The sequence below is a fragment of the Agelaius phoeniceus genome, chromosome 2, assembly GCF_051311805.1.
Source record: "Agelaius phoeniceus isolate bAgePho1 chromosome 2, bAgePho1.hap1, whole genome shotgun sequence".
In the NCBI taxonomy this organism is placed as follows: domain Eukaryota; kingdom Metazoa; phylum Chordata; class Aves; order Passeriformes; family Icteridae; genus Agelaius; species Agelaius phoeniceus.
In genome coordinates this window covers 14,734,938-14,758,184 of record NC_135266.1, presented here as the reverse complement: position 1 = coordinate 14,758,184, position 23,247 = coordinate 14,734,938, and the positions used below count along the sequence as shown (strand labels likewise).

The window sequence follows — 23,247 nt, the reverse complement described above, 5'->3', positions numbered from 1 at the left end:
TAGCTGGGCACTTCTGGTCTGCTGCTGCAACTCTGTTCAAGAGCAAATCCTGTTGTCATCTCAGTCTTTCTCCTTCTTTACAGTACCGAGATGCCTTTTTGAAGTTCATGGTTGATACAGCAGTGCTGCTGGGTGCAAATGCCTCCCGAGCTGAATCTGATATGAAATCAGTTCTAAAACTGGAAGTTAAAATAGCAGAGGTTGGTAATCCAATATAATCCTTTCTTGAAATGAAAAGCCATTGTATCAACAGCATTAGCAAAGGGATTTTAGAAGCAGAAGGAAAGGAGCAGATCCTGATGAAGAAAGGATGAATAATATTTCTCCCTTAGTTAATTGCTAAACTGTTAATTTTATTTTATTTTATGTCAGGGGGAAAACCTTAGCCAAAGACCCTTGGTGTTTTAAATGGTAATGTCAGCCAGGCTGACCAGAGGCAAGGCTGGGGGTGGCATGGCAATGTTTAAGGCAGGGTGTATTAGCAAGGTCCTTTGGTCTGCCATCTCAGTGGAGGTGGGGATGGAGATCCACATGGCAACAGAGATACAGGGGCTGTTGATGTGCTAGAAACTGTGGAAGTGCCTGGGGTGGCACCATAGGAATTAGGGCTTCTCCTTCCAAAAAGGTGATGAGATCAATATCCCAGCTGAAGTGCATCTACAGCAATTCACTGGTACCCACTGGGCAGCTGGAAAAATATGACATAACTCAAGACCTTACATGTATTTTCCTACCTAAGTGATTCTATAATTTTGAAGCTGTGTAGAATCTCAGCTCCTGCCATGCACCTGTGTTGAGAATACACATCTCTGTTGTTTAAGAAGCAGACTGGGCTGATCCTCTGTGTAAGAGTCTAAAAGCAGTACAAGACTTAGGTGGGATATTGGATCTTGGTGAGAGGTGGTGTTTACAACAGTACCACCCTTAGCTCCTGAAGTGTTTTCATGAAGTAGTCTGGGAGAGAGGATGTTTTAATTTAGGGGTCCAACAGAATTTAGTAAAGCTAAGTGCATTTAAAACCGGTACCTGGTTCTGATATTTACTTGGTGACATTTTTGCAAGGAATTTAATTTATGCCACGGGATAAAGGAGTGTTTTGAAGGAGCGTTTTTGCTTCTCCATATCTCTGTTTCAGCGTGGCTACTACAGGAATACACTACAGGAACCCCACTCATGGGAGTGGCAAGTTCATTATCATTTCAGCCTCTACTAAAACTAGAGAGAAGGGTTGGCCTCAGTGGTCACAACCCTTTGTGGTTGGGAAACCACAAAAAGTAAGGGTACTGACTTGATGCTAGTTTGCAGAACTGCCAGCTGAGCTGAGTTTCCTTCATATTGGCAAGGAAAACAGCTATCCCTGTGAAATGCTGGTCTCCTCTTAGCAGAAAATCCTGTTGCATGGGACAGGTGATGCAGCAGATGTCTTCTATCTGGATCCTGCTCTTGCAGTCTACAGGATGCTTCTTGATGCTGTGTTTGTACAGAAGTGAGGGCCACCCACAATAGCAGCACAATCAGTGTTTCCATCTCTCTGCTGAAAGAGATGAAATTTTGTTAAACGTCTAAGCCAAGCCCAATATTAATTTTCAGTTACTTAGCATGGATGGACTAATGCACAAATACTTCCTTGTGACCCAGCATACTTGGAAAACAGTACATATTTGTCCTGTTTATCTGTGATGGCATAAGAAGATGTATCCTTAGCTCTGGTAGCTTTAATGCTTTCCTTAACAAGTGTCTTACAGAGCATTAATCCACAAAGTATGTGAGGGAAGCTGGCATGTAAGATGACATGGATCATGTAACAACCCTCAGCATCAGTAATGCACATCATTATGCAACAAGCCATGCTTGCTTACAGGTTCTTTTAGTAAGAATTATCCTCCTAACATCTGTCCAGAGATTAGGCATGAGTCAATGGACATGAATTGTTGCATAAGCCCTAATAAAAATAATGATTATATAAACATCTTACTGTGATGGAGGTAGTCCTGTTTGTCACTGGAGATTTTACTGTATCCAGTGTTCCTCTGCATTTTTTCAAGTAAAGATATGAAATGGAGAATTTCTGTGCTCAGGAGGAGGCAGCAAGAATACTTTGGATATAGGAAGGAGTGGCATGCTTTGAGAGATCTTGTGTACAAGGAAGATTTTTTTATTAAGTTTGAATCACTGGAGCTAGAAGGAAGGATTTGAGGGGAAGGGAGTAAATGGCTTCAAGAAGTGTTTAAAGATTTTTCAGATAAGTGAAATTTGCAGAAAGGAAAAAGAAAATAATTTTTCCCCTATGGCTTGAGCAATACTAAATCCATAAACACTTACTGGAGATTTTTGTTTGGAGAAGTGCCAGCTGTCTGGTTAGTCTGGTGTCAATCTCTGTCCTTTAGACTGCCCAGCATGCAGCCTATTGTATAGGATTTACCTTACAGCAAGGCTGGAATTGCCGTTAGGAATTTCTGCTTCTCTTGAACACTGAGAAAAGTTTAAGCTATATCTTGTACTTTGTTTGTTTTACTATTATGAACCACAAGGGTGTCGGAGTCTGCATGTCCTTCCTGTCAGTTATAAAAGGACTTGCTTCATATTAGGATTTCTTTTGCTGTATCCTTGGAGGCTGCAGAGGAACCTGAGATCCATCTCTTCTGGTCATACAGATGAGAGGCCTGGTTGGGGAATGCTTTATTAATGTCTGGCCTATATACTCAGGTTTCCTGCTATGGAAATCAGGATGATGGGGTGAAATGGGGAGAAACTTGTGTGTATCTGGCTCTTCCCCCAGGTGGAGTAAATCCCTAGGAAGAAAACATTCAAAGACATGAGATGCACACCTAGTTATGAAGATACACCTATCTCAGATTTGACCTGTTAAATCTGAGGTTGGCTTCTACTGGATAGGAAGGAATGAATAAATATTAGTGCTCAAGGTGTACTTTTATCTCTTATGTATTAGCATGTCTTTCCTTAGCATAATAGAGCTAAATCAGGCTAAAGTCCAAAGAAGACATGCAGCTCATTAAATTTCCCAGTAATAAGTTAAACATAAAAGGAACCATGTTCCATTTCTTCCAGTTAAATGCAATCCTCAGAAACAGAGGTTAATGCCATAAATGCTTGGAAAACAGGTGGTGAGATATTTCTGCACTGGGATTATGAAGGATGGTAATGATGTAAGAGTCCCTGCAAGATAAACCTTGTTTTGATGGTTTTGTGCATTTTTTTCTCTTCACCAGATCATGATTCCATATGAAAACCGAACAAGTGAAGTGATGTACAATAAAATGAACATATCAGAGCTTAGTGCCATGATTCCACAGGTTGGTTGGGGAGAACTGATTTTTTTTTTTTAATATCTGACCTGTATAATTAAAACTGTCTTTAGTGTTCAGAGAAGCATGTTAAAGAAGTATCATTAGGAATGTGTGTGCTCATTTGCAGAGTATGTTCTTTTAAATATAGTTCCAACTTTAATGAGGATTGAAAACATATGTAATGACAAAGTGCAATAGTTTCTAAGTTTTTAATAAGTAAAGCATTGAAACCATTAGTTTTAAAGTTGTAACTTAGTTAAAAAATCATTTCTCTTCCATAATCTGCTTTAACCAGCCTTCTCTTTGTCATTGCAGTTTGACTGGCTGGGATACATCAAGAAGGTGATTGACACCAAACTCTATCCTGAGCTTAAAGATATAGGTCCTTCAGAAAATGTGATTGTCCGTGTTCCCCAGTACTTCAAAGATTTATTCAGGATACTAGAAAATGAAAGGAAAAAGTAAGGATCCTATGATGGTTTCACTCACACTTGTAAGGGGACATCAAATGCTGGGCTTTTTCTATTTTTTTTTTCGTGAGTTTCAGCTATTCTTGGAATCAAGTCTCCAGGCAAACAGTCTGTTTGGTTTTGTCTGAATGAGGATTTAGATATTACCTTGTGCACAGCAGGAGAATTTTCAGTTTCAACACATTTCTTCTATGGCTAACGCAGGTTGCAGTAAAGCTGCTCTTTCCAGAAGCATTCAGCATCTCTTACTTTTATAGGGTCTTGTATCTTGTGAAATCCTTTACTCCTGTAGAACATAGTTGTAAAATGCAGGTAGCTCAGATTAAACACAGTAGAGGTGCTTTGCCCAGGGAAGCAAGACAGCTTTGGGCAGTAATGAAAAAGTGACATCCCACTTGAAACATCCTTATTGATGACATCTAAGGGATTTCAGTGATAATTTGGTCTCTGAGGCATGTTACTGAACTTGAAAATAGATTTTGTTAAGATGTTGTCTCCAAATATCAATCTGTGCTGATTGTACAGTATGGCCACAACCAAATGTATTTCAGGAAAAAAAGGACAAAGATTATTCTTATATTGCCTCTCTCTGTCACTAGTGATGTAATGCTTACATTAGTTCTTAGTACCTGTAAAAATAGAACAAAAAAAATTAGAAAAATAAAAATTACTGATTTGCCTACAGATCATCAAAATCCTTTCTTTAAAAAGATTCAGATAAGTAGCATTACTGCTGCCAATATTAATCTATCTTTAAAAATTATTTGGGCTGTCTCTGCTTTCTAACTCAAAGTTTGTTACATCCGTGGGTATAAATGTGTGATTTAGAGGATGCATATCTGGCAAGATAACTGGGAATTAGTTATTTTCTGCATAAAAATACACTTGGATGCAAATATATTTTGTAACTACAGAGTAAATACTTGGAGACTTTTTCCATTAGTTTCTTATTAAAAGAAAATCTGAGTATTCAAGAGAATTTAAGCCAGCCTGTGTGTCGTGGCAGAAGGAGGCTGGAGTAAGACCAGAAATAATTGCAATGCCTGTCTTTAGCAAAGCTCAAGACCTCACAGGTCAGGGGGAGAGGGTGAGCAAAACCAGTTCCATTATATTCACACTGCATATTTTATTGGTGTTAATGGCTTAGGCATTTTCTGCCCAGTCTTATCCTAAGAAATTGGCATCATAAAATGTTAGAAATGGCAAATAGTGCTAAACTGAACCCAAGCAGGCTTCAAATTCTTGTGTGTGAAATGTATCCAAACAGCCCAGGCCTGATAACCAAGATCATGTTTATCTATTAGGTGATAATGTCCATTACTTAAAATGTCAGAGTCTGCTCCAGAGGTAACCTTGCTATCTGGCCTGAGAAAATTAGGAAATATCTCAATGTGGACTCCGAACAATGAGGTCTCAGCATTTCCCTTAGGGTGAACTGTGAAAGCGTAACAAGGATATTTTCTTTTAGGTAATCTCATTTGTTATTCTCCACATGACATTTTAAAGACTTATTTATTGTAAACAACATGAATTTGATTTGTTACTGTAAATATCTAGACCTGAAATTCCTAGAAAAACATTTCAAAATTTTAGATTTGCTTCAGTGTTCATAATGGAAATTATCTTCTCATCATTTCAGGAGATGGAGTGTCATTAGAAAAAGCAGGTACTTTTCACCAAGTTCATATTCTTTTCAGTTACAAGGCTCTCCCTAAATTATACTTTTATTCCAGTGCCTTGTGTGTCCTCTTCCTGAATGAGCACCCTGCTAGCCTGGGTACTATTTAAAGTGTCACAAAAAGATGGCTCATGCCCCAGTATTTTACACAGTGATCTGGTGAAGTATTTCATGTAATTTGTTTCAGGTGGAGGAAAGAATGAAGTGAAAATTAAGTCTGGCTAGGCTACAGAAGCAATTTGTGTTGGAGGTGGAAAGTTATACAGACTCACAATGCTTGTATTAAAAATTTCTCTCTCAGAGAACCTGCTGAGCAATCTTGAATTGTGAAATCATTCACGGGGCAATATTACTAGAAGAGAGCACATTAACATGGTGTGGCACGAGTTTAGCAGAATTTTCCTTAACTGCATATAATCAAGTTTCTATGTGGAGCTTGAAATAGGTGCAGCAGTGTCCAGAGGTCAGTCTGCAGTCCCCAGGCCTGGGCACTGCTGTGACTCCAGCCCAGGAGCTGGGCTCTCCATGGTGAGCTGCCCAAGTAGCTCAGCACTGGCCTGCAGGAGTTTCCACCAGCTTGGGGATAGCCAGCCTTAGTCATGTCAGGTGCTGAAGGGAGTCACACCTTTGTAAGAGGTCTTCAGGGATTCCTTCAGCTTTTTGGTGTACTAATTCATTTTTATGGGGTTTATCTCTATTAGAGGAAGAAGAGAAGTGTGTATGTAGCTGTGATGTAAATGAGCCATGGCAGAGCTCCAGTACAGCTGTGCTATGTGAAGGGGGAGACAGAGCTGTGCTGGCACAAATTAGGAGCTTATATTCCTTCCCTGTTACTGGTGTGCTGGTGCTTTACGGGAGCCATAAATAGGATACTCTAAATCCATCCTTTCTGGAGATCTTTGCAGCTGTTGAAAGAAGCAGCTTTATCATTCTCATAGATCTCAGAATGCAGAATTAGTTTAATAGAATCATGGAATGGCTTGGATTGGAAGGGACCCTACAGATTCCCTTGTTGCAGCAGCCCTGCCACAGGCACTGGGCTGGGTTGCTCAGAGCCCCATTGTGCTGACCCCTCGTAAGGCAAGGGCAGCCTGGCCTTGAGCACTTCCAGGGATGGGGCATCCACAGCTTCAACTTGGACAACTTGTTCAGTGCCTCATCTCCCTCACAGCAAAGAATTTCCTCCCAACAGATGATAAATCTGTCCTTTCTCAGTCTAAAGCCAGTTCCCCTTGTCTTTCACTATAGATCCTTGTAAAATGTCCCTCTCCAGCTTTCTTGCAGGCCCCTTTTCCCTTGCCTTACCTTCCCATATTTTTGCAATATGGGACTATTAATTGAGAAGAGCTCTAATTCATATAGCATATGAGGAATTTTCTTCAGAGATGGAGAGAGGCACTGGATTTCTTTTCTGGTCTTAGTCTGTGTCTGAAAAATCAGAGAAGTTACAATAATTTGCCTTGAATTAGTGCCTCTAGCAATAGAGGCAAAAGTTTTTCAGTACTTTTAATTTGATTCGTGACTCAATTCTGAATAGAATTTTCAAACAGATCTAAAATTTGTGAGAGATCTTTTTCTTAAAATGTCAATTAATTTTTCCACCTATCTCATATTAAATCTGTCCTCTTTAATTGCTACCATGTCTGTTGATTAAAATATCGCAAACTCACAGAATTTTACATGAGCAACCTACTTTATTCTCAGACAGGACAGAAAGTGCTTTAGTAAATATTCATAAGTACTGGTATAATTTTAACTGTCCCAGCAAACAGGCTCTCTACCACTTCCTTTGGGAGTGTGTCATAATAAGGGTCATACTGGTTAAAAGTGAGCCTACACTTTCTGCAAGAGGCATTTAACAGGAAGTTAAAATAGAGTGTACTCTTCTGAGAGGTTACAACAACAAATAGTCTGGTCTCACTGAAAGAGCAGAGAGGATTTTTATGTTTTATTTTTGTACTGGATTTTGCTCGATCTGTAGAGATGAACTTCTATGAGCCTCAGTGAACTTATTTGTGAAACTAGGATGAAAATCACCCCAAGATCTGCACTATAGATCTGCACTTTATCAGCAAAAAGTGTCAGTTTTTAAGCCAATTGAAGAGAATAGAATTATTTGAACTTTGCACAGTTAGCCCGAAATGTAAAATAATCATTCCCCAAATAGGTAAACAAATTCAGATAAATTAATATTTTATTTTGTTTTGAAAAACAAACTAAAGCACACTGGACTTCAAACACATGACAACAAACCCCCTCAACATTTCCACCTGTTTCCCACCCCTGATTCATAAGTGTTAAGTGGAACCTCCCTGTTTAATGCATTGTGGATTCTGTTGTGGTTACAATCTGGAATTATTACTGCCTCATCAGACAGCTTGGTTTTAGCATGTGTCAGCCTTTTCCTTCCCAAATTAAAAACATCCCCAATTAATTATATTTCCTGCAACTGTTACCCGCCTTCATTACTTATACCTCACACAAACATTTCTGAATTCTTGTTGATATTACTGTCTTTCAATAGGACACCTTTTGAGATCCCTTTTATAAATTTCAGTCTATCATTCATTACCATTTTGAGAGAGGTTCCCCAGCTCAAATGTAAGGAAAAACATTGCTGTGTGAAAACAAGTACACAGAAGACAGAATTGATTTTGGTTTTGTGAGTAAGTACCAAATTGTAATACATAATCGTGTGATAGTGATTTATTTAGCTAAGGATTTTACCTAAGGCTTTTGATTGGAAGCAAATCTTTAACCTTTTCATCTGTGAGATTTGTATAAATGCTGCAGAAGTTGCTACAGGTGGATATTCTTCAGCTCTGCTGAAATATCTGAGGCAGATTGTTGTGAGGTTTCTGGAGTTTGAGTAATTTACCAAAACAATGAGAGCTGAGTGCTTTTAGGGCGCTTCACTTGTCATTATTGAGTGAGAAAATTCCACATTGTCAGAAACTTAAGGGAAAAGTCTGAACTTTGTGGCGTTCTTTGTGGCGTTGAAATGAATTTTTAATGATCCTCAACATTATCCTAAAATGGTGTGATTATCTATTTTGGCTTTTGTGACTTGTGCTATCTTATAAATGTACATGTTGCACGCTAAAAAATCTTTTTCAGATATGTTTTATGATTATTGTGGGCATTTAGGTGCAGTATAGAATATATCAGTGTACTAAAAGAGGGAATATACCCAGTGTGAGAGATGCAACAACACATCTTGAGGTGAAGGCTTTGTGTGGGTGGACTGGAGCTTGGTTAGAGGCAAAACCAAAGTTATGTCTCAAGCAAATGCTGCTGTCAAGGCAGCATGCCCACAAAGTGTGTTCCCAAGCTGTTATGATTCAGAGGAGGGAGCTGCTTGGGATGTGTCTCTGAGTGAAGTGATGTGTCTCTAATGGGGTGACACTGCAGCAACAGCTGCATTGCCCCGCACTTATGGCAACGGGAGATTGCAGAAATGGGATTTTAGAGATGGGGGAGTTGTTCAGACAGCCCATAATAGCACCCTTGGTTGCATAGAAGCCATTTTCCTATTCACAGAGAAGTCTATGGCCTGTCAAAAATGTTATGTATATCCCAGTGGGGAACAAATAACATTTGCATATCCTGGTTTTGAAGCAATGACTGTCCTTGAAAAATGTCATGTATAAAAGAAGGTGAGAATATTAAGTGTAGGTCATGTTGGACATGTTTTGAGACTGTTTGAGGTTGAATTGTGTATTTCAGAATGCACCTTTAGCTGATACAGCCACTGCTGAACATGGAGAGATCTCAATCTAGGCTGGATAAATCCTCCAGTCAGGTGCCCAAAGTTTTAGAAAAGGGGCATGGATGCCAGATCTCCTGGGAATTTTAAACAAGCTCTTCCTTGATCTCTCAGCCTAAATTCTTAGAAGATTTTTGTTACTGGTACTTCTCTTTTTTTGGTATTTCAATTATCCATCTGACAAAATAGGAATGGTAATACTTTAATAACTTTGTGAATAGTAGAAGTTTTCAAAGCACATTGATAACTTCTAATGAAAGATACAAATATGAGATAATGAGAGTGTATATGGGATGGACTCTTATCTATTCTGTTACCATTTATATGCCCTAATAATGAGGGAAGATAGCATTCACTTTGATCTACAAAAGAAAAAAACAGTTAATCTCTGGATAGAACTTTGATGCAACCATTATTATAACACAGTTCTTGCCACTTCTAAGGAAAATCAAAGCTGCCTTTTGAAAAAAAAACATTACCTAAAAATTACATACTAGGTGATGGACCTGTTATAAATTATCCCTAGCAGATGGTTATTATGGGGCAATTATATATTAAATGGCTGCAATCATACAGATTCTTCCATGTAATTGGGATTTATCAATTTGGCCATCACTCATTAATTTTTAGGGTGAAGTTTCATGAAGTTTTCACCATTGGGATAAAATGTTTGGGGAGCTATTTCTGTATTTCTGTGGTACATCATATGTGTTTACATGTCTGATAAAAATATGCCTGATTTAACAGGACTCTTGCCAATTACCTGGTATGGAGGATGGTTTATTCAAGGTTATTTAACCTCAGTAGACGCTTTCAGTATCGGTGGCTGGAATTTTCTCGGGTAAGTTATGCTTTCATAGCATTTACAAGGGTCCTAGTGTTGACACTGTTGGTTTCCCTTGTAGTTGCTTATACCTTTGCAAAACACAAAATGTTTTCCATGCTTGATACATTTCTTGAATAAACTTTTTTATTTTTGAAGACACCCTCTAAAATAATTGATAAACATATTTTTGTGTTTGACACTAAGGCATTTATATGACACTAAAACAAAAAAAAGTCCTTTAGATGATGTTAAAGAGGTTTTGAAATTTCCCCTTTAAACAACTTAGTCCTCTTTTGCAGAAACTTGAGGTTAGGTGGGCTGTGACATTCAGGCCAGACCCTTTTGACCAAAATCTATAGCTTTTGAAAACTACTCTTTGCCCATTTGTAAATATAGCTGTACTAAACCAGAAGTCTAGGATTTCAATTTTTTAAAGTAAGGCTCTCCCATGCTCTAATGCCATGACATGAGCTCTAGCATGAGGATATTCAGCCATTTCCACAGAGAAAATGATCAGGTGCCTTCCAGCTTGGGGTTGCAGAAGAAGCAGAAAAGTGCCACAAGCTGTGAGAGCAGAACTAATTATCTGTTCAGTAATATGGGCATCTACATAAAACACATAAATTTGATTCAGTGAACCCTGAATAGAAATCCACCTTGGTAATCATGTGGGCAGTGTGAAGGCTCCTTAAGTAAACCAAGGATGAAACTGAAACTGAATGGTACTTGGTCTTGTGTCTAAGCTTCTTTGGATGGTGAACTTTGTTTGCCATTATGAAAATTGGCTGACAACAGGAGGCTGGCATGGTGCAGGAGGTGTGGGTGTTCTGTGCTCCCTGGTGAGGCATGCAGGTGACTAATTAAAGAATCTGTCCTGTTTTGCTTTGAGTAATACTGGAATAGTTCTGAGTTGATCACATACCTAACAATAAACTCCAATAGCTTGATTGAAACTACATAGGAAAGGCAGCCTCTTGTACTTCTGAGATCATATTCAAAATAGTCTTGTTAAAGGTGCTATTTTCTTAATGTAAGATATGAGAAATTGGCTGTCAGAACCACAGTGACAAGTTTGTAGGTGTCCCCTCCTGGGACATTTCTTGCTAGTCAGGTAAAATAGATTGATGCTGGCTATCAGCCAGTCTGTAGCATAATACTGAGTTACATTGAGTTATGTAATGGCAGAAAAAATCCTGAAAGGAAATATTAAATTTTGGGTACAGTGCATTTTAATCTGGTAACTGGCTGCTGTCACATCTCTGGGACATAGAAGCTTAGAGAGAAATCTAATTCAAAGTGATTCAGTGCTTACTAATAATCTCATCAAGGCTGTCATAGAATTACAGAATGGGTCAGATTGGAAGGGACCACAGTGGGGTCATCTGGTCCAACCTCCCTCCCTGCTCAAGCAGGGTCATCCCAGAGCACCTGGCACAGGATTCTGCCCAGGTGGTTCTTGAACATCTTCAGTGAAGGAGATTCCACACCCTCTCTGGGCAGTCTGTGCCAGTGCTCCTTCCCTGCACAGGGAAGAAGTTCTTCCTCATGTTCACGTGGAGCTTCCTGTGCATCAATTTCTGCCTCTGTTCCTATTGCTCAGCATCACAGAAAAGAGCCTCCAAAAGGCTCCATCCTCTTGGCACCTCCCCTGCAGATACTTTTAAACAGTGATAGGCTTCCCTCAGTTGTCTCTTCTCAAGGCTGAGCAGGCCCAGCTCCCTCAGACTTTCCTCATAAGAGAGATGTTCCAATCTCTTCATCCTTGTTTCCCTTCACTGGATCTGCTCCAGGAAATCTCTGTCTCTCTTGTCCAGAGGAGCCCAGAACTGGACACAGCCCTCCAGACATGCCTCACTGGGGCTGGGTGGAGGGGCAGGATCACCTCCCTGCCCTGCTGGCACTGCTGTCCCTAATGCACCCCAGGATCCCATTGGCCCTCTCGGCCCCAGGGCCCTGCTGGCTCATGGACAGCTCATTGTCCAGGGACCCCCAGGCCCTTCTCTGCAGAGCTGCTTTCCAGCAGGGCACCCCCAGCCTGTGCTGGTGCCTGGGCTGGTCCTTCCCCAGTGCAGGAGCCTGCATTTGCCTTTTCTGAATTCCAGACCATTCCTGTGCCCATCCCTCCAGCCTGTCAGGGCCCTTCTGAAGGGCTGCCCAGCTCTCGGGGGTGTTGGCCACTCCTCCCAGCTCTGGGCCTGCAGTGAGATCACTGAGGAGGCCTCTGCCCCTTCCTGCAAGTCATTGATGGGTAAACTAAACAATTCTGGCCATGTAAATGGGTGTAGATTTCACAGGTCAATAGAAAGGACACAAGGAATGGAGTCCAAGGCATTGGACTAGTCTATTGTTGAATAAGATTTGTCTAGTCAGAGGATGGAGAACTAGTGGCACTTTAGGATCATAAAAAGGATCCATCAACCCCTCTGCCAGGTAAGAGAATAAAACATTGAATTACTACTAAAAAGATGTGACCATGAGATAAATCAGTGACCCTTAAAGGAAAGGATGTATTTTATACATTCATTGTTTCATTGATTCAGTCAGCCTCAACCATCATAAGCAGGCTATTTTTTTTTCTCCAGTTTCTCATTTTCTATTGGTAGCTTTTATACCTTATGTGTAGAAATCTTGGCAGCAGGGCCTTAAAATCTTTGCAAGGAGAAGGAAAAATGAATGATGAGACTTTAAAAAAACTTCAAGTTTAGAAATAGAACAAACCTGCTGACTCTAGAGAAAGTGCTTTGAGTACCACACCAGCAACTATCAGCAGCTCCTCTGCAGTGGCACTTTGAGACCTTGTAAATGTGCAGTGGCACCTGGGGAAGAGGTTTGTTAATTGTGTCGTGAAGCTCTGAATTGGCTGGAAGGGCTTGAAACCTGCTATTTATAGCCACTGTTACTACCTGAAGTACTGTGTTTTAGAGTGGTACATTAATATTAGGAGGACCATTTGAGGGAGTTCCTGTTGGCTGTTGTGACATAAATATCAATAAACCAGCTGTGAGATATAATCTATTCCTCTCAGCTCTATTTTTATTGGTCTCACAGCCTGTGCTGCCTTTATGTTCTCCTTACAGTCAAGCCTCCCTCAAAATAATGATAATTATTATGTTGTAATAATAGTATGCCACAGTCTGAAAGCCAGCTCTGTCTCCTGACTATTTCTATGGCTGATGCATACTCACAGCTTTTGGAAGGAATTTCAAGCTCTGATGACTAATACCATAACTCCCCTTCTTTCCCCTGCATCAGGAAAAAGCTCCATTGCAGGTTTACTCTGACCCCAGAGAGAAATTTTCTTCTCTTTTGTTCTTATCTTTTTTTGAGTGTTTTGTTGTGTTATGTATAAAGGTTGAAGAATTTGGAAAAGGAGTTGATTGTCAAATTTGGCTTTGTTTAGAAAAAAATCACCTTATTGTGTATTGGTTTGACTAATAGGGGTTCTTTTTAGAAGCAATGTACTCTTTGCCATCGAAAATCTATTACTGCATATACAGTATTAATAGAAAGCACTTGGAAATGCAATTCACTGGTGTATTTAAGTGTGAGTCATTGATTATGCTTAATTACAGACAATATGATAGGGAAAATCAATCTTTGAACTACCAAAATATCTCACCTTCAATAGCTGAGGGTTAAGCTGCTCTGGAATTTTCCAATGAAATATTTTCCTATTGGAAAAAGACAAATCCAAACCCTTAATCTTGCTGGGCATTTAATCTTGTGCTCAAAGGAGGAGAATAATGTGAAAAAAGAAAGGGCTCAGAAACTGCAAAACTGGTGCTTAAGAGGATTTTATAATCTATGTGAGGCCAAAATCTCTATCCCACCTGCTCTGGTCTGATGCTGACTATAGTCTGCCTTTACACTGCTGTCAGGTGTTGACTGCTGGACTGGAATTGTGCTTGTTCTCTGTGGAAAAGCTTAAGTTCCTTAAGTGGGAAGGGAATACTTTGAACATTGAAAATAACAAAAGTTTCTTAAATCAGCACTGTTTATTGCTCACATGAGCTCATCTTCTATCTTGTGTGCAGGATTTATTTACACAAACTGCATCTTGATGAGCAATGTAATGTTAGCTAGGTAAGCACCAACAGTAATAACATTGCTCCTGAGAGAAACAGAAACCAAGGCACCAAATGCTCTTGAGTTCTGTTTTACCTTGTTCCTTGTGTTGACCATTCTTGACTGGTTCTTTTGAAGCTTATTTATGACATTATCAGAGCCTGAAAGTATGGATTTAATACCATTCCTTTACTAAAACATGCAAGTTGTTCTACCAAAGTCTTTCTACTAAAGCATAGAGTGATTTTTTAATTTTTTTGGGGGGAGAGACAAACATATTCAGTGTTCTTGATGATTTAACCCTCTTTTCTCCTGAACATGCTCCATTTGGGAAAGGAACTGAAAGCAATTTTACTATTTTACACAAACTGCCTTAAAAGTAGCTGGACAGGTAAATGACAAGAAGGTGTGAACCTGTACCCATCTGTGTTAGATGTCATTAGTTCATGGCAATGGAGGGAGGGCTCTGCAGGAGGTGTTTCATAAGGACTAACCCAGTTTTCATGAGGACAATCTTCCTAGGCTTCTCACCTTGTCAGAGGAGAGGCAAATGTTTTCAGGAGATATCTCACAGCGGGGTTTTTCTAGCAGAAATTGTCTCTCACAAAGAAAGAATACCAAGATTAGTCCAAAGTAAGCACTAATTCTCAAGGCCTAGGCTCTCTTAGTCGCTGCTACCATTGTATTGTTCTGAAGTTTAAAATCTTACAGGTATTTTGTGGTGTTCAAAATATTTGTCATAGCATTGGATGAAAAAAGAAATAAGTGTAGAGTAGAAATAACTGTAGAGAATCATTATTGTTTCCTTTTGGTGGTTTTTTGACAAATATGCTTTGGCCTATACCCCATGTGGATTCTTCTTGAACAGCATGATGTTATGGCCTAATACTTGCCCCTGTCAACAGGTGATCCATGGGACTACAACTTTGCTGCCCCAGTGGGATAAATGTGTGGACCTTGTAGAAAATGCCCTCCCCTACGTTGTGGGTAAGATGTTTGTGAAAGCCCATTTTAAAGAAGACAAGAAAGAGATGGTGAGTCCTCTGCAGTCTCTGTCTGGAAATTTTCAGTTAGTGGTTTCATCCTCACAAATTGCCTCTGATGTTAGAACAAAGTTTAAAAACACTTAAGATTTTTGAAAATGTTTTCATTGAATTTTAAACCTCCAAAACACTAGGAGAAAATTGAATGAATTTGAAGAAGTGTTACCTTTCTACCCACCTGGGCACTGCCCCTTCTTTCCATCTGCAGTCCTACAGACAAATAAGCAGCCAGTTAAAAAACAGGTTGAACACTGTTAATGTACGTAAATAGTGACAGCCAGGCTGTGCAGGAACAGAGTGAGGGGTATTGATGAGAAATGGCTTGGTATTGCTAATATAATTCATTATAGTAAAGTTTTTACTGACTAATCAAAAAACTGGTTTAGATTTCTCTGCTTTAGGATTGCTCTTTGAAAACTGTGACTGCTGCACAGTAGCAGTCTGTGTAATCTGAGCAAGAAACATGTGACTGGTGTCTGGCCCAAATTAAAGGAAGCTGAGAGTCACATAGTGAGAGTTTATATCTGGGATTCAAATCTTTCCTGTTGAACAGTGGAAGGAAAAATTCTTCTTTACCTTTGAGTCTAGAGAGATGTTCATTCTTGTTCTAAAATTTTCAATATTCAAATAATTAATTACCCTTCACAATAATTTATGACTTATTTTCACTTCATGCTTTTCTTACAAAGTTTTCCAATATCTGCTTTTACAGCCATTGAATTTCCAGCAGTAATCAGTTTTAAATTGACTGATTTAGTCATTGAACTTAGCTCTCCATGCAGGAGAGGCACAACCATTTAGGAGACATGAGATGGGACTCTGTGCTGGGAGCAGCAGCCCTGTGGAAGCCCTGCACTGCCCTGGCTCAGTAGCCTGAGTTTGCCCCTTTATCCACTTGGGCTGCTTTCACAGGGAAGGATTCCATTTTAGAAAGCACATGCTTATTTGACTTGTCCAAATCTTTGTCATCTGTTTCCCTGTCAGGTTCTGCATTTCTTTTCATATTTGCCTTCAACTGGAGTTTCCTCTCTGAGATCCAGTTTTTCAATCTCCTTTTTCTTGATCCAGCTTGTAATGTGCTATTTGGCCATTTTGTGGCAAAAATATGCCAGGCATATGCAGTATGTTATCCTGCAGAGATAAGTGGGAAGAGTAGGAGTATAAGAAATGTACACTTTATGGAGGGGATGGACACGTTTTCATATTTGCATATGTGAGGAAAAATTATGAGAAGCAGATAGAGCAGAGTTTCTCTTGAAATGCAAGTTAATTAGAATGTTTCTTAGTATGCACATTCCTTTTAGACAAAAGCTTGGAAAATTATCAAGTCTGAATTTGCAGTAGCACCCATAGTGAGAAATGTTTATAAAATTCATAGAGTAGGTCACAACATTCAGTCTTAAAATGAAAAACCCATGGAGATAAAATTACATACAGATGAAATTCGTTGCATTTCATTTAGAAGTGTGCTTTTCAAGTTAATAATTTGTGGTGTTACCATTTTCATTTCACTGGTTTTCAGTTCTATTTCTCTTTCTTAAGCAGTAAGAATGCATGTGAGTAAAGAACTCTTATTTGTATAGTTTTTTTCTTTCTTTTTTTTTTTTCTGGCTTATGGCATATATCTGTCTATGATAAGCAAATCCTGACTTATGGATAATATGGATTCTCCCCCCCCATGTTTTGTGATTGATGTTTTATACCTTAGATACTTTTTTCAAGAAAGACATTATTTGTGTCTAAATATAGCACTGCTTCTAACTCAGAGTGCCTGCAGTGTTTTTTACAGATACGCCTGAGCAGTTTCAGTAATAACTTTGATAGCAGGAATAGGTTTCTGCCCCTGCCCCCTGCAGCTACAGCTGCTGCATAAAGCCTAAGTATACACCAGGGCCCAGCTACAGAGCTTGACTTTGAACTTGTAACCTCCAAATACAGGGAGTTCACCTCATTAGTGAGCAGAGTTAATTGAGTCAGTGCTCTGCCATCAATATCTTTAAGTTACCCTATTTCCTGGGATGCAGTTTACTGTGAATGTTTACTCTTTAGTCATAGTTAATGCTAGACCTGCTCTGGTTGACCCATATTGCCTCTGAGATGAGAAAATGTTTTTTGAAAAGGGTAGGAAGAAAATTAATAATCCAAGGAACTTTGGTACATTTTTTCTGACTTCACCACAAATAAAGGACAGTTCCAGATTAAAATGTTCGTCTGATACATTAATGACAATTTAGCTAAAAGAAATGTTACTTTTGAGGGTTTAGGCCCTGCTTTTAATGACATTTCAGATCTACTAGATTTATAGAATAAGATTATACAAATCTCTGCTGCTTGACATTTTCATTATTTTTAAATGTAACATAACTGATAACACAAAGTTCCAATAAGTCTTCATCTAATGGGTACCTGTCATGTCTTGTGCTGTTTCAACTCTGGTTTGTGCTAAAGGACTCAGGCAATGGCTGGATCTCTCTCATTGCCTCACTCTCACAGCATTCCCTGACTATTTGTCGTGGGGTTCATCTGCTGACATAAATAGAGACAGCTGGTTGCATACACTTTTCTGGGCTGCTAGACAGATCCATAGGAATGAGTGCTCTTTAAACTCATATAAAGCATCTCTTAGCCATTATTGTTTTTTGTCATTTCAGGGTTTTCTTAGTGTGCATGCTCACTGAGCAGTCCTATTATTATTATTTTTTATTTTTTACTTGCTTGAGATGTGGTCTTGCCTTTGCTGAGGTGTCTGAAGAAACAGCTGAGGTGAAGTGGTTGTGGGCTTTCCCAGTTTTTCACAGATCCAAGCTGTCATTTATGGTCCAGGACCACAGAAGCAGCTAAGGCTGCTCAGTGGTGTGAGCCAGGGCCTCCCTCCCTGCTGTAAGTAAAGGGTAGCAATGCTTCACAAATGCAGCTAAATACAGGCTAAATATTTGGATACTGCTTTGTATTTGGATCGTGATGCTGTCAGCCCAAATTCAGTTCTTTGCCAGTATTAATAAGGCGTGTCTCAGTCTCACATAAACCAAACCAAGCCACAGACATTCTCTCTGCAGGAAAGGCTTTATTTGTGCAAATGCCTTTCAGCTGGCTTCTTCTGCATGGGCCAGTGATCTAGAACCTAAGGCACAGAAATCTCCCCAAAGGACTGCAAATCTCTCAGTGCTTTTTATCATTTCAAGATGGGTATTCTCACAAATATGACATGAAATGATCAGCAATGAACAGGGTGTGTGATGCCAGAATGGAAAGAAGATGGGAAAAACCTTGCCTTCAGAAGAAGCGTGTTACTACTGGAGAAATCAGAAAATAGCCTTCAAGAAAGGAGAGCAGATACCATCTGATCTGCAATTATTTGTGGTCTGAACAAATCTATCACTCCTATATACACCAAAACTTTCCTTACAATGATTCTGCCATGATATATTTTACTGGGGAGGGATTTACTAAATATTTTGCAGATGGAGGAACTGACTGAAGGAATTCGCTGGGCTTTTATTGACATGTTAGAAAAGGAGAACGACTGGATGGACTCTGAAACAAAAAGAAAAGCTCATGAGAAGGTAATAAATTTAAATGTTGAATAAATAAAATCCTGCTATGATAAAGATTTCACTTGAGTGTTAACAGTATGCCATGGACTGTATTTGCAGTTCCAGTTACTTACTGATCATTTTCTTTGTGAAGGGACACATTTGTTTTTCTGGATGCAGAGTCATCTGAGCTCCTGCTTCTCTGCTGAAGTTATTTTTGTTACCTTGTTCTTCTTTCCTTGCATCCACCTTTCCCTATCTGGCTCTGGCTGATGTAGACTATGAGCTTATTTCAAATTTGGCTTTTCTTGACAAAGTCTTCACCTTGACTGGGATCCCAGGGACACAGCAGTCTACAGACAGAAAACAGTGCCTGTAACACCTGTGAGAGCCAAGAGTATTTGCTGTGAAGAGGGAGGGTCTAGCCTAGAAGAGGATATGAGAATAATTCAGGTTTCACAGTTTTTCCAGTGCTGTGGAGGGAGGCCTAACTTGAGAGCTGTCTTTTGAGAGCATGGTGGCGATCCCAGCTGACCATCCATTTCCTGACAGAATAATGCCAGTTATGAAGTGTTATAATCAAGGATGGCATTACTGGTCCTGATTGCTTTCAGATAAAGTCACAATAAAATGCAGGAGGCAAAGATGAAGGCTGGAGGATGTACTCAAAACCTCCTTTTCACCCTATTCCCACACCTACAGCATGTGATGAGTGGAAAGGAAGATTGTCCAGATGCAGAGCTCTGCCCCCAGAACAGCAATTGGAAGGGGTGTATAAAAAATCAAGTGGAGGGTGTTGTGTAGGACTGTGTCCTTATTTACTGAGGCAATGGGATATCAGTGAATTAGTAAGCACCCTCTTTGAATAAACTGACAGGCAAGTGCTGAACTGTTCCTGCTCTCTATGCTTGAATAAAAATAGCAGTGTTTTAATTTAAAAGCAAACATGGACTTCAAAATTTTTAGTAATTCTAATGAAAAGGCTGTTGAGGAATTTCATCATTGGAAAGATTCAAATTCCATGTGCAGTCCATTTACATTTTATAAAGCAGTGCTCTTCATATATGTGCAAATGAAATAGAGCTGCATAAATGCACCAATAAACTCAATAACAAGAGAACAATAGTGAAATGACATTTATTTCCTGCTAACCTGGTGGTAAATGGGCTGCAGTTAGTACTTCTTCCTGGCTGTTACACTTTTTTTTTTTTTGCTAGAAATACCATTAGAAATATAATAATCTGTAATTTTGATATTTGTTAAAATTGATGCAAAATAAGAGCAGGATGATTTTCTAATGATTTCCTTAATAAAGATATTTCTATATAACAACATGCTTAGTGACTCTGTTCAAAATTTGCTACCCTCCTTTCAGAAGGGAAATAATACAAACATTGCCAAAACCCAATGAACTCCTAAAAAAAATCTCTCCCTTTCCCATTTTAAGGAGGATTTTCATCAGAAGGTAGGCTAGATCTCCAGTAGGTAGAGTTGGCTGTTTCCCTCTGTTGACAGATTTTGGAAGCACATGGCACATTGCTCCCAATTTAGACGCTGAAGGTTCTGAATTTAGTGGGGTGAGTCTGGGCTGAACAATGCGTGACAAACTAAATTCCATAAGTACAACAAAAATAATACTACAAGCCATAGTACTATGAAATGTATAGCCAATGGTTCAAATTCATTCTCACTGAACTGAAAAACCATTTCATAGTTTGCTGACATAGGAACAAAGTCAAACTTGTAAGACATGAGTGTTATGTAATGCCTTAGATACTGCAGCAACAATTACGTGATGCGACTTACGTCTACAAGTTTAAGTTCAGATCCACAGAAATAGCTGCTTGGCTGGAAAGAAAGAGCCTAGAGAGACATTTGGTAGATTTCCAGGCATGGAGTGTGTGTATGTTTATCAAATATTACTTATTGTTAATGATAGATCTTCTATTTGTCCTGGAACTCTTGGATGAGCTTGTTTTTAATTCAAGAAATAGATTCATTACATGTAGGGTCAGATAATTCACAGGGGAAATCTAAGTTTTATAATACAGCAGAACCTTCAAAATCTGTTACACTGTTCTAATTAAATCTCATGAGCCTAGCACTTTCTGCTGTTACTTTTTCAATACTTAGGCTTTAATAAAGCAGCACAGACAAACATGAATTTTATGAGGGAGATTGGTTGGTTAAAAAAAACCCCACTATTGCTTTATTGTAGAGATCTGTAAAAGTTGCATTTCTTTGTCAATAAATGTCACCCACATGCTGGACTCTGCACCCAGGATGGAGAAGCACCAGGAACCAAGTATAAATTGGGAGAGAGAGGGTGCAGGGCAGCAGCTAGGGACTTGGGGGCTGTCTGGTTTGGAAAAAAAGAGGAAGCTGAGGGGCCACCTCTACATCTTCCTGAAGTGGGGAAGTGGAGAGGGAGGTGCAGATCTCATCTCCCTGGGATCCAGTGACAGCATGTGTGGGAGCAGGTCAAAGCTACTTCATCAGGAGAGGTTGGACTGGACATTGGGAATCTTATCTTTGCCAAGTGGGTGGTCAGCCACTGGAATAGGCTTCCTGGAGAGGTGGTTGTTGGCCCAAACCTGTGTTTAAGAAGCATTTGGACAATGCCCTTAACATCATGCTTTTACTTCTGGTCACCCTGAGGTAGTCTGGCTGTTGGACAAGATGTTCTTCCTTCCAACCAAAATGTTCTAATTCTATTCTATCAATTAAGTAAAGAAAGGATGCTATTAGTTAGGTAAAGGATGGTTTGGTCATTTATGTTTTCATCAGTAACTGTCCCATTGTCCCTTGTAGCAGTACAGATTGGAGGTTCTGCCCTAAGTTCCATGGCAGAACTGTATCCTACAGGGAAGTGACTGATTCAGATATTTTGCTCATCCTTTGTATTTTTAATCACACTTCATTTGTGAAATGTTCAAGTGCTCTGAAAAGAAATTAACTGCAGAAACCTGATGGTGGTTTTGTTTACTGTGCCTGCTTCATGTCATCTATTTAATTACCTTTAGTTTTTCTTTAATTCCAGGCATATTTGGGTAATTAACAATTTTTTTACAAATTTCCTGAAAGAAGAAGAGAGTCAATATGGGATCTGGGTGTCTGGGCAATGAGCATAGAGAATCTTGTGGTGATTGTATCTTTAGATCAACATTGTAATGTAAAGGACATGGCAGGTTTGAAAGAGAATTAATTGCAAATCCTCTCTGTGGTTCAGATGCTCACTGTTTTGTGTGTTTTTTGCTTCCTGTTTTCTGACTGATGCCCACCTTTCTTTTGTGCTTGGCTGAGGCCAAATTTGTAAACCTTGCTGTCAGCCTGAAGCTTTGCAATCAAAGGAACCATCGACCTCCAAAGGACTTACAAAAGACCCTCTGGTAGAAACTATTCGTGAATTTTGCTTTAGGCAGCTTGTCAGCTCTATCTATTCACTCCATCTGTGACTCTTTGTGTCTGTCCTGTTGTTTTATGTTACTCAGAGGGGACACTACTAATTTGATGTTAAAAGGATCAAATATACTACTCCATGTGACACAGGGAACAATTGTCTTGCAGCCTTGATATCTGAGAATAATCTCTTCAGCTGTTGTATACTTTAGAGTTAAGGTTTGACATTCCTTTTGTAACAAAACAATATCATGAGATAACATCTAATAATTTGCCTCTCTCCTCCTTCCATTCCTTTCTTTCTGCGATCGAGAGATGAATTTAAACCAGACCATCTAAAAGCCAATCTCACAGAAAAGGTTTCTGACAGGGTGAGGTGGCTCTGCCTTCACGTGCAGTTCTCACCTGGCTCTCTGGATGGAGCTCACGCTGCTTCCAAAGGAGCTCGGAGTCCGGGAGAAGCGCTCAGCTCTGTGTTGTGCTGCTGTTTTCTCTCCTCTCCTTACACCTCTGCTCTATTCAAGCCCTTCTTTATTGTACCGTCTTTGAGTATCATCTCAAATTTGCTTCAAGTATGTCTGTTAATCCCCCGAATTTTCAATGGAATGCTCTGATAAACAAACAAACACCACAAACAAGTTTCTGTTCTTGCCCTTTTAGTCTCTCTTTTGTAAGGGTCGTTACATTTTGCCCTCATTTGCAGAACAGAGAAATTATTCAACTGGGTGCAGCTCCAAGGGTGTCTCTGGCAACACTCTTCAAATGCATGTTCTGTGAATTACCCATGGCCACGTCACAGCCTCTGAGCAGGACTGCAGGGGTGCAGGAGTGAAGGGACACCCTTTAGTTTCCCTTACAATGAAGGTGCAGAATGCAGCCAGCTATGGTGGCTAAATGCTATTGACGGCTGTGTTTTGGCATGGTGGGCCATGGGGGAAAGGGGGAACCCGCAACTGAAACTCCATTGACATAACTTGTGTGATGAGGGCTCACTTCTTTAAAATGGTAATTTATTGCTTCTGCTCTTCAAAGGAGAATTCAATGGAAAATCATCACTGACATGTTAAATTATTCCCACTCCTGGGCAGGAACCATTATTTTATTAATCACTGTTTTTCCTTCCTAAAATGTCCTTTCTTCTTGGGTTTAACTGGAGGCT

The 23,247-nt window shown here is 39.6% G+C and overlaps 2 protein-coding genes across 6 annotated transcripts in view; one reads left to right on the top strand and one right to left on the bottom strand.

Annotated features, from left to right (window-relative positions):
• The window catches only part of LOC129117519 (uncharacterized), a 415,270-nt gene that overhangs the window by 35,050 nt on the left and 356,973 nt on the right, over positions 1–23,247 (bottom strand). For 2 of the 5 annotated variants that reach the window (XR_013180178.1, XR_013180171.1), the window contains one exon: positions 3,926–4,064. The exons of 2 other annotated variants lie outside the window; for them this stretch is intronic. The gene's annotated coding sequence lies outside the window, so the exon portion shown is untranslated. Of the gene's footprint in view, positions 1–3,925; positions 4,065–15,334; positions 15,367–23,247 lie in introns of all 5 variants that reach the window. One more of the 5 variants, XR_013180187.1, reaches the window with a different exon arrangement.
• The window catches only part of PHEX (phosphate regulating endopeptidase X-linked), a 95,640-nt gene that overhangs the window by 26,380 nt on the left and 46,013 nt on the right, over positions 1–23,247 (top strand). The window contains exons 7-12 of the mRNA XM_054628215.2: positions 84–200; positions 3,231–3,314; positions 3,624–3,769; positions 9,970–10,063; positions 15,019–15,147; positions 18,618–18,719. Coding sequence (XP_054484190.2) covers positions 84–200; positions 3,231–3,314; positions 3,624–3,769; positions 9,970–10,063; positions 15,019–15,147; positions 18,618–18,719 — 672 coding nt within the window. The remainder of the gene's footprint in view (positions 1–83; positions 201–3,230; positions 3,315–3,623; positions 3,770–9,969; positions 10,064–15,018; positions 15,148–18,617; positions 18,720–23,247) is intronic.